This window comes from Sapajus apella, unplaced genomic scaffold, assembly GCF_009761245.1.
Source record: "Sapajus apella isolate SASKATOON/1434 unplaced genomic scaffold, GSC_monkey_1.0 scaffold281, whole genome shotgun sequence".
Lineage (NCBI taxonomy): Eukaryota > Metazoa > Chordata > Mammalia > Primates > Cebidae > Sapajus > Sapajus apella.
The window spans coordinates 145,215-162,302 of NW_022437221.1; the positions used below are offsets into that span (position 1 = coordinate 145,215).

Consider the following 17,088-nt stretch of genomic DNA (forward strand, 5'->3'; position numbering starts at 1 on the left):
GTGGCTCACGCCTGTCATCCCAGCACTTTGGGAGGTCGAGGCAGGTGGATTACCTGAGGTCAAGAGATCGAGACCAGCCTGGCCAACATGGTTGAAACCTCGTCTTTACTAAAAATACAAAAATTAGCCGGGCGTGGTGGCAGGCACCTGCAATCCCAGGTACTCAGGAGGCTGGGGCAGGAGAATCACTTGAACCCGGGAGGCGGATGTTGCACTGAGCCGAGATCGTGCCACTGCACTCCAGCCTGGGCGACAGAGCCAGACTCCATCTCAAAAACAACAAACTCTAAATGCACAGTCTCCAGCTCTTAATTCCTCAGCAGTCTGGCTCCAGTGCCTCATTTTGCAGGAAGTCCAACTCCAGCGATACCCTATTCATCCCTCAAAGCCCTGATTTCAATGTACTTTCCCCTCGGAGGCCTTTTGTGTCTCCCCAGGCAGAGCCAGGGCCACCCTGGAGTCCCATCCTCCGGTCCAGTCTCATGGGGCTGGAGGCGTCTGCGTGCATTCGGCACGGGGTCTGCTATGCAGTCAATGTTGAGTGAATAAAGAAATAAATGCATGATTGGGCCAGAGCTGACCTCAGAAATCACCCTGCGCTGGGTGCTGTTTCTGCTGCTTAATTTTCTTTTTTAATTTCTTTTTTTTTTTTTTTTGAGGGGGTCTTGCTTGCTCTGTTGCCCAGGCTGGAGTGCAGCGGCTTGATTTCGGCTCACTGCAACCTCCGCCTCCTGGGTTCAAGCGATTCTCCTGCCTCGACCTCCCGAGTAGCTGGGACTACAGGTGAGCGCTACCACGCCCGGGTGATTTTTGTATTTTTAGTAGAGATGGGGTTTCACCATATCGGCCAGGCTGGTCTCGAACTCCTGACCTCGTGATCCGCCAGCCTTGGCCTCCGAAAGTGCTGGGATGACAGGCGTGAGCCACCGCGCCCGGCCTCTACTGCTTAATTTTGTTTGACACTGTTTCCCCGCTTAAATTTGGAGGGGGGTTAGGTCTCCTGCGCTCTCCTGCCTCGAAAGGCGCGTGGGCGCAGCATCTTGGAAAGCAAGGCCACACCCACAGACCTCAGCCTCTGTCTGACCCCGGGCCCCGGTGAGGCACACACAGCACCCGAGTCCCCGGCCTGCACGCGTTTCGCAGCGCTGATGGAACGCCCGCCGGGCGTCAGGCGCTGCGGTGGGTGCGAACATCCCCGTGCTGCGCGGCTGGCGTTACAGTGCACGGGGTGGGAACCAGCGCCGCGGAGCAGGGGGGCGGCGGAGAGGACCCGGTGAGCTGGCACTTGAGCAAAGACCTGGAAGAAAGCCACGTGGGCGTCGGGGGAGGGGCACGGGGCAGGGGGCTAGGCCGGCGCAGACGCCCGGAGCGGAGAGAGCGCCTGGCGAGCCCCGGGAACAGTGGGGACAGGGGTCTGCAGCACCGTGAGGGGAGAGGACGAGAAGGCAGGGGAGCTCTGAGGGAAACGAGGGCCTTGGCACGTTTGAATGGCGAGGAGGGCCTCGGCTCTGCCCGCTCCGGCCCGGCTCCTCGTCAATTCCGCCTGGGCTTGGCCCCGCCCCTCCAGAGCCCCGCCCCCGCTCGGAGCCCCGCCCCGCTCGGAGCCCCGCCCCCGCTCGCAGCCACGCCCTTCGGCCGGGCCTACTTTGTCTCTCAGCGGCCACCGTCGCCCGGGCCGCCGCCCGCCGAGTGCGCAGCTTTACGCCGCTCCCGCGCCCGCACCCGCGCCCCGCCCCACGTGCCGTGCGTACCGTGCGTACCGTGCGTGCCGTGCGTGAGCGTGCGTGAGCGTGCGTGAGCGTGCGTGAGCGTGCGTGGGCGCGTCGGCCGGCGAGGGAGCAGCAAACGGCCGGCGGCGGGCGCCGCGCAGGGGGCGGGCGGCGCGGAGTAGGCGGCGGCGGCCATGGCCGAGGCGTCGCCGCAGCCCGGACGGTACTTCTGCCACTGCTGCTCCGTGGAGATCGTCCCGCGCCTGCCGGTGAGGCCCGGGCAGGGGCGGCGGGCGGTAGGGTCTGTGCCGCAGGCCTGAGGCAAGGCCCGGGCCGGGATGGAGGTCGCCGGCGCCCGCTTCTCGCGCGAGGTGGCCACGACGGGGAAACTGAGGGTCGGGGCAGCGCCGGCCCAGGGTGGATCCGCGGGGAGCCCGGGCGGTGCGGGCGCGAGCCCCGTTCTGCACATGCGGGAAACTGAGGCCCGGACGGGGGGAGGCGGGGCCTGGCCGGGGCGGCGCAGCGGGGTCGGGTGACCCACGTCCGCTGCCTGCTCGACCCGAGAGGCCGCGGGGACCCCAGGTGGGACCCCTCCCCCGGACCCGGTGAACGGAGAAAGCGAGGCCCGGCGAGCAGAGGGTGTTGCCCAGGGGCGCGGTGCGGGGCGCGGGCCGGGCCCGGCGGGGCGCAGACCCCGAGAATAACGCCAGGGGACCCCGGCCGAGCGCGCGGTCGGGGGGCGCCACTGCCTCGCCACAGGCTCGCCTCGTGGGGCCCTGGCCGCCGCCTGGGAGTCAGGCCCAGGCCCGGAAGGCTCCAGGCACCGTCCCGGCGTCCGACCGCGGCCCGCCGGCAGGGCTTTGGGCCCGGAGCCGCGTTCGTCCCCTCCCGGGGCTTGGTTGAGCAGCGCACCCCTTCTCGAAGTGTTTACAGCCACCCCTTGCCCAAGGGGACCCCGGGCCTGGGCGTTCCGAGTGTCACTTCCTGCTGATGTAGGGCGACGTTTCCCACGCGGACCTGATGTCACCTTGGGGGGAGGTGGGAGCGGTGCTCGTGGAAGGTGCCATTTCCAGGCCCCTTCTCCGAGGTTGCGGAGTCAGCACGTCTGGACTGGGCTCGGCAGCTGGCTTTGTTATTATTATTTTTAGGGACAGGGTCTCACTGTGTGGCCCAGGCTGGTCTTGAACTCCTGGGCTCAAGCGATCCTCCTCCCTCGGCCTCCCAAGGCGCTGGGATTACAGGTGTGAGCCACCGTGCCCGGCGGCGGTCTGCATTTGTAACCAGTGTTTCCCTTTCTCAGGCTCATGTGGAAAGTGGTGATTTCGTCGAGCCACGCCTGCAGATGGGGAAACTGAGGCCCGTGGTGGCTCAGCAGAAAAGTGGCAGAGCCTGCTCATTCGGGAGCTGCCTGGCCAACTTGAGGGGAGCAGGTGCAGGAGGTGGGGGGGGGGTGGACTCCCTACCCTGTGCCCACGGGAAGAGGCTGCAGGCGTTGAGGATTTTCCTGTGCTCTGTCTGTGTGTTACCACCCGGCTGTCGCTATGCTTAGGCTCATTCGAGGCGCCCAAGCCCTCCAGAAGCAGTAGCATTCCCTGGGAGCAGAGACCCAGAAAGGGGCTGGAGGGAGTCAGGAGAGACAGCTTGTGTCTTGGTCACGGAGGAGGAACCAGTGCTGGAGTTGGGGCATGGCTGGAGAGCAGTGACAGCCCAGAGTGGAGAGAGTAGAGAGATGTGGCTTCCTCTCTGCTGAAGCCACAGGGCTTCCCCTCCCCAGCAGGAGGAACAAATCAAGTAAAATCCTGGGTGTGGGGCGAAGATTAGGGAGCTGAGGCTGAGCCTTGTCTTGCTCCTGCGCCTCCCAGGGGCCTCACTCCTGCCTCTTCCTGTTTCTTGCGCTCCCTGGCCGTGGCAGAAGCGGTTGGTTGCCTGACAGCCTGCCTGCCGGGGTGAGTTGCAGGGCAGCCCCTCACAGCTGTGTGAGCCCTGGGACAGGTCCTGGGAAGCCCCTGGAAAGCCTGGAGTCATGTTGGAGGCGGCCAGCTAGGCATCCACAAAGCGACCCTGACCTGCTGACACTTCGCTGCTCTGGGAGCCTGCACAGGGCTGGATCCTGGTGTGGTGGAGCTACTTCCTGGCCCTGTGGCCTTGGACAAGGAGGACCCTGACCTCTTCCGACTGTCACTGGGCCTGGGGAGGACCTTCCTTTAGTCACGGGAACCCAGTGGTGTCTGGTAGTCCTGGTCTTTGCTCTCATGGAATTTATAGGCTGGCCAGGGAGCCAGCATTGAACAGCGATTGACAAATATTTAATCATGAACGTTGGTAAATAACTGCGGGGGGGGGGAGGTAAGGGGAGTGCCTGTCTTCACCCTGCAGTGATCCCGAGGGCACTTGTTTGTGCCTTTGGAGCAGGACGTAACAAGGTGCCAGTGGACAGTGTGGCAGCGTCAGGACTTCATTGTGCGGGCAAGGTTCTGTCTCTGCAAGACATTAAAACAACAATTAGTAGGGTGTGTTGTTGCATGCCTGGAGTCCCAGCTACTGTCGGGGCTGAGATGGGAGGAGCGCTTGAGCCTGGGAGGTGGAGGCTTCATGGAGCCATGACAGTGCCAAAGCACTCCAGAGCAAGACACTGTCTCAAAAAGAAAGAGAAAATGAATTTTCTGTGCTGGGAGGCGGGTGCACCTGTTGTTCCGAGGCAGGAAGGCTGCTCCAAATCTGGTAATGGGGAAAGTCCCCAGCCACCACCAGCAACCTCGAAATGGGCGTCTCTGCCGGTGGTGAGCTTGCCCCGACACTGAGTCTGAGGCGGCACCACTGCCGCTGAGACACCTAGGCTTGTGTCAGGAAGCTCCTACTGGCCTCTGACACGGAGGGCACTGGCTGCCAGGGGCTGAGTGCCTGTGTGTGGTGGCTTCTCCCAGGCAGCTGGGCAGTTGCAGGCCTCCATTGCCATTCTGGGCTCTGGGATCAGGCTGAGGCCCTGAGTGGCTGGGCCACTCTGATCTGGGTGGCCTTGGCCTCAGTCTCCTACCTGCCAGGCATGTTTGGTGATGCGGTCCCCTCCCGTGGCATCCGGTGGGTGCATGTGCAGAGTGGCTGGTAACTGGCCACTCTCTTGGCGGCTTGTGGTGAGGGCGCCCTGAGCAGAGAGCCACACTTGCAGTAGGGGGTTCTGGCGGTGGGGGCAGTTGTCCCCATGAAAGGCGGTGACGGCCGGGTGCGGTGGCTCACGCCTGTAATCCCAGCACTTTGAGAGGCCGAGGTGGGTGGATCACTTGAGGTCAGGAGTTCCAGGCCGTCCTGGCCAGCATGGTGAAACCCCTCTCTATTAAAAATGCAAAAAATTACCTGCGTGGTGGCAGGCAACTGTAATCCCAGCTACTCCGGAGGCTAAGACCGGAGAATTGCTTCGATCCAGGAGGCAGAGGTTGCAGTGAGCCGAGATTGTGCCACTGTGCTTGAGCCTGGGTGACAGAGGGAGAAGACTCTGTCTCGAAAAAAAAAAAAGAAAGGCGATGACCAGAGCCTCTGGGCGCCTGAGCAAAGGAAGCCTCAGCTGGAGTGAGGCGCGTGCTGCGGGAACCAGGCCGGCTGGAGCTCAGGCCGCAGGCTGCTGCACAGACCCAGACTCAACCCCGCTGAGGAGGTGCTGGCCGTGGTACTGTGGCTGTGGGGTTTGGGCGAGAGTGCCCCGTGGCAGGGACTCACTGAGGGCACTGCGCCCCCAGTAGCCGCGTGGGCTTGGCTGGTGGCCCTGGGTGCCGGGCTCAGCCCTGAATTCGCTGTCTCCAGGTGGTCTCTAGGGCAGTCCCAGCTCTGCCTGCCGACCGCCCTCCCCCAGCACCTGCGCTGTCTGCAGTGTCCCTCAGTGGTGGTGAGAGGACAGTGGGGGTGCCAGGTCCTGCTGCCCACGGTGATGGGGGAAGAGCTGCGTGGGCGGGGGCCTCCAGGAGGCGAAGGCTGCTGCAGCCTGTGTCACTGTTGGCGCTGGGCAGGAAGTCTCCCCAGCTGCCCCCTCTTCCCTGCCCCGCAGCCCACCCTGTCTCACCCTCTCCCCTGCCCCGCAGCCCACCCTGTCTTTCCCTCATCCCTGCAGTGGCCTGGCCCCCCCAGGCCTCCTGAGCAGCCCTGGCCACAATCTTCAGACGACAGCCCGAGTCCTCCCAGGCTGTGCGGTGTCTGTCTGTGGCTGCCGCCTGCTCTGTGTGTCTGCGGTTGTGCCAGACACTGTGACAGTGACTTCCGGCCAGCACCCTGGAGTGGCTCCACATGGCTGGGTTCTCGGGAACTGGCTCCCAACAGCACCCTGTGAGCATGGAGCCTGGCGTGGCATCGGGTGCTAGCAGTACCCAGGAACCTGTGGATGTCGGCCCTGCCCTCTTGGGCAGGCTGGCACAGGGGTCTGTGTTGGGCAGGTGCTGAATTTCCTCCCACTTGGAACTCTGCCACCATGAAGACCTTCCTCTGAGCCTCTGCCAAGCTGTAGCACCCAAGCACTGGCACGTATGGGCACGTGTGGGGTCCCGGTCCCTATGGCAGTGCCTGAAGCCTCCTGGGAAGAAGGAGAAGGCAGAGTTCCAGGCCTGGGCCTTGGCACCTCTGGGATGTGAGGCGGAGCCCCCACAGGCCCCAGCAGGTCCAGGCAGTGGCTTTGCTCATGCCTTCTCCGTCCAGCCCGCCCCAGGAGGCCCAGGACAGACGGTGTGAATGTGGGGTGTGGTGGCAGCTGCAGGCGCGGGAAGGAAGGGGTGCAAGGCGCCACACGTGCCCATGCCTCTGGGGCTGTGGGGCTCACACGCTGTGGATCCGCTGGGAAGCTCTGGGCTCCTGTAGGAAAGCAGTAGTTAGTCCCGGGGCTCCCGCCGACGGCTGCACCGTGACCTTCCCTGGGGCCTCCTGATGCGTACAGCTGCCGGAGGGGCCTGCTGCCCATGGGACCTGAGTCACCGTCGCTGGGCGGTCATCTGGGGCCAGCAGTTTCCCCAGCCCACTCCACGTGCCTGGCCCTAGGCCCTCAGGATGTGCAGGCCCTGTGGATGAAGGGCTCCTGCCGCCCTGCCAGGTCCCACCTGCGGATGTGGTGGTGGCAGCTCTCCCAGGGCTGTGCAGTGGAGGCCGGCTCCTCCTACCCTTGCTGCCTGGCCAGCTGTCGCTATGGTGACGACATGGGGAGATCTGGTCTCCTTCACCTGTCCTCCAAGGGAGAGGTGAACAGGTTCACTCCTGGGAGCTGTCCTCTGCTAGCTTCAGTGGGGCCTCTGTGGGGTCCCCCAGTGCACACCGGGCCCCCTTGCCTGGGCGCTTCTACCTGTGGTCTCTGCGGTTTCATATGAAACTGAGCCATCTCTGGGCTGAGCCCTTGGAGCAAGAGGGCGGCTGGAGACCCCAGTTGCAGCCCTTCCCACCACCTGCAAGCAGAGGCCCAGCCTCCAGCCTGGGCATCTGTGATCCACCTGTCACCAGCCTCGGTTCCGGTCCTTGGTGGCCCTGGAGGGGCTGGCCGGGGGCCTGAGGGACAGAGCCCAGGAGTTGGGTGGCAGCCTTTGGTGTCCTTGACAACAGCGGATTTTAGACACGAGTGAGCGTCGAGGCCATCCTCCATGACAGGGTGGAGGCTTGGAGCAAAGAGGTGACCTTTGAACCCCCTGGGGTGGGTATTCCAGCAGCAGGCGGATGTGCACAGGCCCTGACCATGGAGTGGGTGCGGTTCTGGGCAGCGTGGTGGCACCAGGTCCTACGGCTGCTGTGGGCGGGACAGCTGGGGCCAAGAGGAGGCCAGGGCTGGGGCAGAGAAGTGTGCATGTGGCCAGGTCAGGCTGTCACGAGCAGCGGTGCGGGTGGCGGGGAGCAGGATAGAAAACCAGGTGATGCACAGGGGCTGAGCTCCGCATGTCAGGACCACAACAGCCTCTGAGTGTGTGCGGGTCCCTCACGAGTGCCGTGCGGAGCTTCGCGCTTGCTGGGGAGAGATTTGGGGCTGGGCCTCTGAGCGTGGCAGAGCCCTCACGAGTGCTGTGCTGGGCTCCGCGCTTGCCCGGGAGAGATTCGGGGCTGGGGCTGGCAGGCTCAGTTCCTCAGAGGGCTTCTCCCTCAGATCCTTCCGGGGCTGCCCATCCCGGTGGGTGCACCTGGCAGGAGAGACAGCGGTCTGGGTGGCGGCACAGCTGACTCACGTCCTGTCCTGAGCGGGGCCAGCGCAGCTGCTCCAGGTCGACTGGGTGGTGCTAGCCTTGGGAGCCAGCCCTGCAGGGAGAGCCTCTGCCCTGAGCCCACCATGCCAGTGCCAGAGACCCACGCAGGCCATGGAGTGGCCCTGGGCTCCCAGTCAGCTGGCGGGCAGACGCCTGGAGACCCTCAGCCCAGAGGAGCCCTGACAAACCCGACATCCACAGAAACCAGGGGTTCAGATTTGACTGTGAAGTCTCAACATAGTTAAATGGGGCGTCTAAGTCCTGACACCCTAAACACACCCCCAAGAAACCTATGCCTGGGGGGAGTTGCCACAGCCACTGTGGCAGAGCCGCCCCTGCTTCTGAGCACAGGGCTGTGGGTGGTGGGTGTTGGCTCGCCTCTGGCTTGCTTCTTTCTTTCTTTTTCTCTCTTTTTCTTTTTTTGTTTCTCTTTCTCCTTTTTTTCTCTTTCTTCTTTCTTTCTCTTTCTTCTGTTTATCTCTTTTTTTTTTTTGGTGACAGACCCTTGTTCTGTTCCTCAGGCTGGACTGCAATGGTGCAGTCTCCGCTCATTGCATCCTCCACCTCCCGGGTTCAAGCGATCCTCCTGCCTCAGCCTCCTGAGTAGCTGGGATTACAGGCATGTGTCACCATGTCCAGCTAATTTTTGTATTTTTAGTAGAGACAGGGTTTTACCACGTTGGCCAGGCTGGTCTCGAACTCTTAACCTTGAGGGACCCTCCCGCCTTGGCTTCCCAAAGTGCTGGGATTACAGGTATGAGCCATCGCGCCTAGCCCTTTCTTTTTCTTTTGGAGACGCTGCCTCGCTCTGTTGCGGCCACCTCGGCCCACTGCAGCCTCTACCTCCTGGGTTCAAGCGTCCGACCACCTCAGCCTCCCTGGTAGCTGGGACCACTGGGCCTACGTATTCTAATAGCTTTATTTTGATATTTTCACACACCATACAACCCACCTGTTTAAAATGTTTATCGTTTGTTCATAAAGTTGCACAACCACCACCGTAGTCCAATTCCAGAGCGTTCTCATCACCCCAAAAAGAGACCAGCCTCGTCCCTGTCAGCCGTCACTCCCCTTCCCCCGCCAGGCCCCGGCACCCAGGATCCCTTCTCTCTGGATCCGCCTGTCCTGGATGCTTCATAGAAGTGGGTCCGCACGCTGCGAAGCCTTCTGTGTCTGGATGTCCTACTGGGCGGGACATCCTCAGGGTGTGCCACCCCCCCCCCGCCCCCGCGCCCGGCCGGGTCTCAACCCCGCCCCTCTCCGTGGTTGTGCCTGCTTTGAGCCGTTTCCATCTGTGGGTGAGACTGACCTGTGCTGCTGTGAACATCCACCACCAGCTTTGGTGGCGAGTGTCGTCTTCCTCTTTGGTGTGTGCCTGGAGGGAAAGCGCTGGGTCGTGGGGTAATCCCATCTCGGGGACTTCTGGGCTCCCGGCAGGCCTGGGTGGGGTTGCGCGCCTCCTCCTCACTGGCCTGGGAAGGGGCATCTCGCTGATGCTGGCCGGCTCCACAGGACTTGTGGTGGCAGCTGCTTTTCCACTGCACGTTTTTGGAGGCATGCCCCTTACGGGTCCTGGCCTGCTTTTAGCTGGGTTGTCTGTTTGTCTTTTTCTTTATTTTTAGAGGCAGGGTTTGCTCTGTCACCCAGGCTGTAGTGCAGTGGTGGGACTTCCTGGACTCGGGCGATCCTCCTGCCTCCCCCTCCCTAGTAGCTGGAACTACAGGGACACCCCAGCACGTCCAGCTAGTCTGTTTTTTGTAGAAATGGGGTTTGGCCATATTGGCTGGGCTCATCTCAAGCTCCTGACCTCAAATGATCTCCCCACCTCAGCTTCCCAAAGTGCGGGGATCACAGGCATGCTGCTACACCTAGCTGGGGTGTCTTTTTTGTTTGTCTTTGAGACAAAGTCTCATTCCGTCTCCCAGGTTGGAGTGCAGTAGCTCGATCTCAGCTCACTGCAACCTCTGCCTCCCGGATTTCAGTGAATCTCCTGCCTCAGCCTCCTGAGTAGCTGGGATTACAGGCTCGTGCCACCATGCCCAGCGAATTTTTGTATTTTTAGGGGAAACAGGCTTTTACCACGTTGGTCAGACTGGTCTGGAACTCCTGACTTCATGAGTCACCCACCTTGGCCTCCCAACGTGCTGGGATTACAGGTGTGAGCCACTGCACCCAGCCGCTTATTTATTTATTTTTCTTTTGAGGTGGAGTCTCACTCTGTCACCCAGGCTAGAATGCAATGGCGCAGTCTTGGCTCACTCCCAGGTCCGAGTGATTCTCCTGCCTCAGCCTCCTGAGTAGTTGGGATTACAGGCGTGCACCACCACATCCAGCTAATTTTTGTATTTTTAGTAGAGACGGGGTTTCACTATGTTGGCCAGGCTGGTCTCGAACGCTTGACCTCAGGTGATCCACCCGCCTCAGCCCCTCACAGGTGTGACATCACACCTGGCCAGCACTTTTTATATATTGTAGACAATGTCTCGTCACCCTCTGCTCTTCTCCCCTCGGGCTGGTTCGCATGCTCCTGGGGTCCTTTGGTCACCTGGTCCCGGCCTCTTCTACCCGCCCAGCCTGTGCTTCAGCGGCAGGGACAGTGAGGCGGGCATGACTCAGTGTGGCTGCAGGACCCAGCTATTGGCTCTCCCCTTGGGCACTGCCCTCCAGGCCCCCATTTTGCCCCAGAGTCAGTGGGTGAGGCTGGGATCATGCTTGCTGGAGAGGGGACCACAGCTGGCCAAGTTCCAGTCACCAAGAAACTGTGTCCCCAGAGTCTGGGGTCCCCAGGAAACCTGCATCCCTGGAGCCTGGAGTCCCCCATGGAACCTGCATCCCCGTAGCCTGGAGTCCCCCCATGGAACCTGCATCTTCAGACCCTGGAGTCCCCCATGGAACCTGCATCCGTAGAGCCTGAGGTTCACCTTGGCTCCCCTCACAGCAGTGCCCCATGCACCATTGGAGCCTCCTCCTGTTTTTGTCTGTGTTACCTGGGGTTGACCTGGCGACCCCGGTGCGAGTCCCTGATTGATGACATGTGCTGTGTAAGGCCATTTTCACGTTGCTGTAAGGAACTTGAGACTGGGTAATTTGCAGAGAGAGGCTGATGTGGCTTCCGGTTCTCTGGGCCACGTAGGAAGCATGGCGCCGGCATCTGCCTGGATCCTGCTAGGCCGGAGGCACCACATGCTTTTCAGCCCATGTCCTACGAACACTGGGCGCTCCGCATCAGCAAGGGCCAAGCCATCCATGGGGGCCCGCCCCGCAAGCTGGCGCCTCCAGCAGCCCTTCCAGCCCAGGGTGAGGTCTGCAGGGTCCGGCTTCCAAACCGCCGTGTGGCCTGCCTGGCAAGGCTGTGGCTTGAGGCCAGTTCTGGGGAGATGTGAACTTGGTTTTGGGGCTCATATACAGCTGTCCTCTGGGACATCACCGTGTGGGCCTTGCATTGGTCCTTGGCTGTAGGGGGACCTGGGGATGGGGTCTTGCATGGGCGTGGCCAGCATGGGCATGGCCTCCCCCCAGCCAGGGGAACGGGCAGTGTGGGGCTGCCACAGCATTCTGGAAATGCCCCTCTGTGATGTCCGGGCAGTGCCTCCTGTGCAAGGAGGTGCCAAGGCACTGGCGATGCCTGCCATGGGGGGGCAGGCGGGGGTGGCCCAGATCACTGGGAGCCATAGCAGGATCAGTTGGTGGCCGGCAGAGCCAGGTTTCCTCGGCCTTGTTGAGGGCCCTGCCTGCCAGGACCCACGGATCGGGAGTGGCCCCTGCCTGCGAGTGCCTGTCCAGCCAGAGACCGCTGGGCCAAGAGCCCCACTGTCCTCGCCCCTGAGGGGATTTTGCAGGTGACCTTGAGGTGGTGCCTCCCGTTCTCTCCTGCAGGATTATACCTGCCCAAGATGCGAGTCTGGTTTCATCGAGGAGCTTCCAGAAGAGACCAGGTAATACAGCCCCTTGTTCCAGAGGCTGGAAGAGGCGTTGGAGGGGTAGAGGGCCCGCTGGGTCTGTGGCCAGCAGGGTATGACGCCCGTGGCTCAGAGCGCTTGCCTCTGTGCAGGCCACAGCATGCCGTTCCCATCTGTGATGGCCGGGTCGGGGCCAGAGGGGAGGGCCGGTGACCTGTGGTCTGTGATGACCAGGCCAGGGCCCCATGCAGCCACTCACTTCCCCCAGCCTCAGCGCCTGATCTGGTAACCCAGGCCCTCGGGTAGGGGCCGTGGGGGCTCTGTGCACGTTCTCACACCCGGGAGGTTGTTGGGGTCTGCACCGGTTTACAGAGACACCTTGTGGATTACGGGCGAGGGAATAAACAGCGGGTTATGGCTCCAGATGCTGGTGTGAGGCCACCCACACACATCAGGGTCGGCTCCACGTGGCGCTGTGGTGAGGGTGGCCCAGGGGACTCCCTAGGTCTGCGGTGTTTCCATCGTGACCGCAGGGTTTCTTCCTGAGGTGGTGGCAGGCAGGAAGCTGTGCTGAGGACAATTTCTGCTTTCCCAACACAGGCCTTTGAGGGGAGGGAGCGCCTGGCACGTGGGGACCCGGGGTGGTTCTTGCTGCTGACACGCACTCTCTCCCCAGGAGCACAGAAAATGGTTCTGCCCCCTCCGCAGCCCCCACGGACCAGAGCCGGCCGCCACTGGAGGTGAGCTGCCCCCGGCCGTGCTCCTGAGCCTGTCGGCCTTGGTCGGGGCCCCACTCACCTCCCAGGGCTCTCCCTGCCTGCACAGCAGAGGACATGTGTGCCTGCCGGGGCCAAGGCCGGGGCTCACGGGTGGCCCGTGCTGCTTGGTTGGGCTGATGGTTTCTCACGTGAAGGTGAAACTTCTGTCGAGGCGTCTCTCTGCCTGTTTTCTCCTTTGTGTTGGTCCCCTGGCGCCTCCAGCAGACTGCAGGGGCCTGAGCCCCCTTGGCCGCCCCGGCCGCTGAGCCTGCGCCAAGGTCACACCCCCCTTCTCTCCCCAGAACGTGGACCAGCACCTGTTCACGCTGCCTCAGGGCTACGGACAGTTTGCTTTCGGCATCTTTGACGACAGCTTCGAGATCCCCACGTTCCCTCCCGGGGCGCAGGCTGACGACGGCAGGGACCCTGAGAGCCGGCGGGAGCGAGAGCACCAGTCCCGGCACCGGTACGGCGCCCGGCAGCCCCGCGCCCGCCTCACCACGCGGCGGGCCACCGGCCGACACGAAGGCGTCCCCACGCTGGAAGGGTGAGGGGGCCCCGGGGGTGGCCGAGAGGGTTCCACGCAGTGAGGTTGTAGGTTCCGGTGCTTAGAGTCCAGCACAGGTTCCATGGAAGACTGCGTCATCTGCAGGCTCTCTTGAGAGACCGCCTGGCCAGGCGCTCCAGCACCCCCTGAGCCGGCCCACGCACTCTCCGAGAGCCTCGGGCTGTGTCCCACTGGGAGAAGGGGCCCCACACGGCCCTTCGGAGACAGAAGTGTGCTGATTCCGGGTGTGTGGGCTGACCACAGAGTGGGGCCCACGTGCACGGGAGGCTGCTGTCCACGTCCGTGTTGTCAAACGCTGTCCTGGCCTTGGCCTGGACCAGAGCCTGGGGGACGTCGCTGGGCCCCACTGCTGGCGGAACAGAGCCTGGGGGACATCGCTGGGGCCCACTCTGGTGGAACAGAGCCTGGCGAAAGTCTCTGGGCCCACTCTTGGCTGTTGATCCTTCTGTGGTTGCGTGTCTCACCTGCTGGAAAAGTCATCTTTAAAAGTGGCTAGTTTTGCCAGGCGTGTGGCTCAGCGCTGTGATCCCCGTGTTCTGAGGGGTCGAGGAGGAAGGATCACTTGAGAACAGGCTTTCACAAGCATTCTAGCAACATGGGGGCCCTGTTTCTAACTCTGAAGAGGTAGCCAGGAGCGGTGGAGCTGTGCTGTGGCCCCAGCTTCTCGGGAGGCTCAGGCAGAGGATGAGCCCAGCAGGCCGGGGCGGCAGTGAGCCAAGATGGAGCCGCTGCTCTCCAGCCTGGGCGTCAGAGTGAGATCCTGCTCATGAAAAACAAGTAAATAGAAACTAATTTAGAAGCCGATGCTGGCTCTGCCCTTGGTGCCCACCACGGACCTGGCAAGCCTGGCCCTCTCCTGCACGTGGGGCGGCCTCGCCCCATGACTGGCCCCTCTCTTCCAGGATCATCCAGCAGCTCGTTAACGGCATCATCACGCCCGCCACCATCCCCAGCCTAGGTCCTTGGTGAGTAGGTGGGGGCTCCTGTCCCCACCCCCAGCCGGTACCCCTGGTTGAGAGGGGTGGGGGAGGCACCTGCCCTGGCCGCCCCTCAGCCACTCGAACCCCACCTTCCACCCCCAGGGGAGTTCTGCACTCAAACCCTATGGACTACGCCTGGGGGGCCAACGGCCTGGACGCCATCATCACACAGGTACAGTGTAGCCACTGCCCGGAGTGCCTGCTGGGTGCGGGGCTGGGCTGCCCAGACCCAAGAAGCCCCACAAGGTCAAGGGGGGTTGGGCATGGAGGCAACTCCGGCCTTCCTCCTGCCGTTTCTGAGTCTTGGCACCCTTGGGGCTTCTCCTCCTGAGTTCACGCGGAGGAACACTATAGCAAAACCGCGCAGAGGACTCACGCAGCCACACGGTCCCCAGCCCCTCTCCTGAGAGGTCGCACCCTGACCTGGTTCCAAGCGCTGCCAGTCCCAGCTTCGCTGAGGGCCCTTGGAGCATTTGGTCACTGGCAGGGCCTGCCCCTCATAGCAGCTCACCCCACTCTGCCAGCAGGGACCCGGGAGCAGGGCAGTGCCACGTGGGTGCCACGGTGGCCTTCACCCCGGGGCGGGCTCCAGGGGCCCCAGGCCCAGGACAAACGCGGCCTCGGTGCTTTTGCAGGTTCTGCAGCCTCGAGTTTCCGAGCCCCGGGCCGGGCCCCTGAGGAGCTCCTGCACTCTCGCCTCTTGTCTTTCAGCTCCTCAATCAGTTTGAAAACACGGGCCCCCCACCGGCAGACAAAGAGAAAATCCAGGCCCTCCCCACCGTCCCCGTCACCGAGGAGCACGTAGGTATGAGAGCCCAGCCGCACCGCCTCTGCCTTCAGGGTGTCTGTCTTCTTTGAGACGGAGTCTTGCTCTGTGGCCCAGGCTGGAGGGCAGTGGCACGATCTCAACTCACAGCAACCTCCGCCTCCCGGGTTCAGGCGATTCTCCTGCCCCAGCCTCCCAAGCAGCTGGGATTACAGGCACCTGCCGTCATGCCCGCCTAATACTTACAATTTTAGTAGAGATGGGGTTTCACCATGTTGCCCAGGCAGGTCTCAAACTCCTGACCTCAGGTGATCCGCCGCCTCGGCTTTTCAAAGTGCTGGGATCGCAGGCATGAGTCCCGTTGCCTGGCCTCGGGCATTTTTGTGAAGGTCGGCTTAGAGGAGAGGGTTCCGTTTAGGTCCCTCCAGCGGCCCAGGGGGCATACACAGGGCATACACCCCCTGGCTGAGCTCGGGGCTGGCCTCTGGCCGAGGCTGTGGAGAAGCGCGCCCTGGAAGGCTTGGCAGGCCCCCACACCACCGTGACCGCACCCCCCACAGGCTCTGGGCTCGAGTGCCCCGTGTGCAAGGACGACTATTCGCTGGGCGAGCGCGTGCGGCAGCTGCCCTGCAACCACCTGTTCCACGACGGCTGCATCGTGCCCTGGCTGGAGCAGGTGAGTGCCCGCCCGCCCGCCCTCGCCGCCGCCGCCTGCCCTCTCTAACCTGCCCCTTTTCCCACCCTCGCCTCTGTCCCCACAAAGCACGACAGCTGCCCCGTCTGCCGAAAGAGCCTCACGGGACAGAACACGGCCACGAACCCCCCGGGCCTGACTGGGGTGAGCTTCTCCTCGTCGTCCTCCTCCTCCTCCTCCAGCTCGCCCAGCAACGAGAACGCCACAAGTAACTCCTGAGCCCGCGCCGGCCGGCACCCACCCCTGCCCACGGCGCCCGAGGCTGCGGCGAAGTGCGGGGCCTCTCCCCCAAACCCTCAGCCGGTGCCGCGTGGCACCCGCAGACCGGGTGCCCCCGCGGTGCCGCTCTCGGCTGGTCAGCACTGCGGCCCGGCCTGTTCCAGGGCAAGACCCGGGCCCGGCCCACCGGCCCCCTGGCTTGGGAAGGCGTGGCCACACGGCCCCTCTGGGGCACCCCAGCCTCCCTGTCCTGTCTAACCTCACCCTTTAAACGTTCAGCGGCGGAAAGATTTTTATAATTTTAAATTATTACTGCTTTGAAATAAATGGACGTTTTAGCTCACATGGCAGCCATGCATGATCTGTGGCAAGACGGGGCCCAGCTGCTCCACCAGCGCTGTGAGCACCGCCAGGACAGCCGTGTGGGCCCCCAGCCTCCGCCTCGGCCGCCTCCACGACCCAGAGTTTGGGGGCTCGGGACCATGAGGATGACCAGCAAAATTCAAGAACAAAACTGCTCCAGCAGACTTTTTTAAAGGAAAAAATATGTGTATCTTGAAAGCTATTTAAAATACACCACTTACAAAGAGAAGCAGGTGGCGTGGCTTTCCTTCTGCGCCCGCGTGTCAGGAAAGGGCCGCAGAGCTGCGAGGCTGGCTGGGCTCTGCAAGGCTGCGTCTGCCGCCAGGCGTCTATGCCTCCTGCGGCCCAGGGCCCAGGGCTCACTAGCGAGCTCAAAGCTCAGGCCCAGGAGGGCCGACCTGGCGACGCTCCGCAGGGTGGCAGTGCTGCTGGGCTGTGAGCGTTAAAAGTGTCAGGGCCCAGCACCTCCACCTCACCCTTGGTCACCCCTCCAGCACTCGGGGCCCGGGCCCTTCTGAAGAGCCACGCCTCACAGCTCAGGGCGGTGGGATGCCTGGCCTGGGCGCAGCGGGCACCGGCACAGCTGGTGGGGTGTGGGGGCGTGCGGGCTCAGGGAGCCGGGGCGGTGGGTTCATCTCAGTTGCTGAAAATCCCACAATCCCGGGACCCAGGCGTCAGGCGGCGTAGATGGATAACAAAGAGGAGACTCCGCTGTGGACTGCTCCTGTGAGTGGGAGGCACGTGCCCCCGCCCCCACCTGTACTCCAGAGCTCCTGCCCCCCGCTCCACTCCACGCTCTTCACCGGCGTGTGCCGCGACGTGTCTGCGTCAGCCCCCTCGGCCGGGCACCTCGGATCCCGCCTGTCTGAACCGCGCCCGGCAGCTTCTGGGCTCCTGCTGCAGAAACAGCGCTGCGGTGAGCCCTCTGGAGCCCGAGA

The 17,088-nt window shown here is 63.0% G+C and overlaps 1 protein-coding gene across 2 annotated transcripts; it reads left to right on the forward strand.

Annotated features, from left to right (window-relative positions):
- Positions 1 to 1,790: 1,790 nt before the first annotated feature.
- RNF126 (ring finger protein 126) lies at positions 1,791 to 16,379 on the forward strand. 2 transcript variants are annotated; one of them, XM_032272081.1, is made up of 9 exons: positions 1,791 to 1,978; positions 11,780 to 11,838; positions 12,479 to 12,542; positions 12,863 to 13,107; positions 14,031 to 14,093; positions 14,211 to 14,280; positions 14,820 to 14,913; positions 15,435 to 15,550; positions 15,638 to 16,379. In XM_032272081.1, exons 1-9 carry the CDS (start codon positions 1,904 to 1,906, stop codon positions 15,785 to 15,787), a joined length of 936 nt encoding a protein of 311 aa, XP_032127972.1. In that variant the 5' UTR covers positions 1,791 to 1,903; the 3' UTR covers positions 15,788 to 16,379. The 2 variants fall into 2 exon arrangements, with proteins under 2 accessions (XP_032127972.1, XP_032127973.1); XM_032272082.1 differs by having other exon boundaries at positions 12,863 to 13,026.
- The last annotated feature ends 709 nt before the right edge of the window (positions 16,380 to 17,088 follow it).

Coding starts and splice junctions, on each gene's coding strand:
- RNF126 (XM_032272081.1), top strand. CDS start 1,904: ATGGCCGAGGCGTCGCCGCAGCCCGGACGGTACTTCTGCCACTGCTGC. Junction 14,094..14,210: donor ATCCCCAGCCTAGGTCCTTG/GTGAGTAGGTGG, acceptor TTCCACCCCCAG/GGGAGTTCTGCACTCAAACC. Junction 15,551..15,637: donor TCGTGCCCTGGCTGGAGCAG/GTGAGTGCCCGC, acceptor GTCCCCACAAAG/CACGACAGCTGCCCCGTCTG.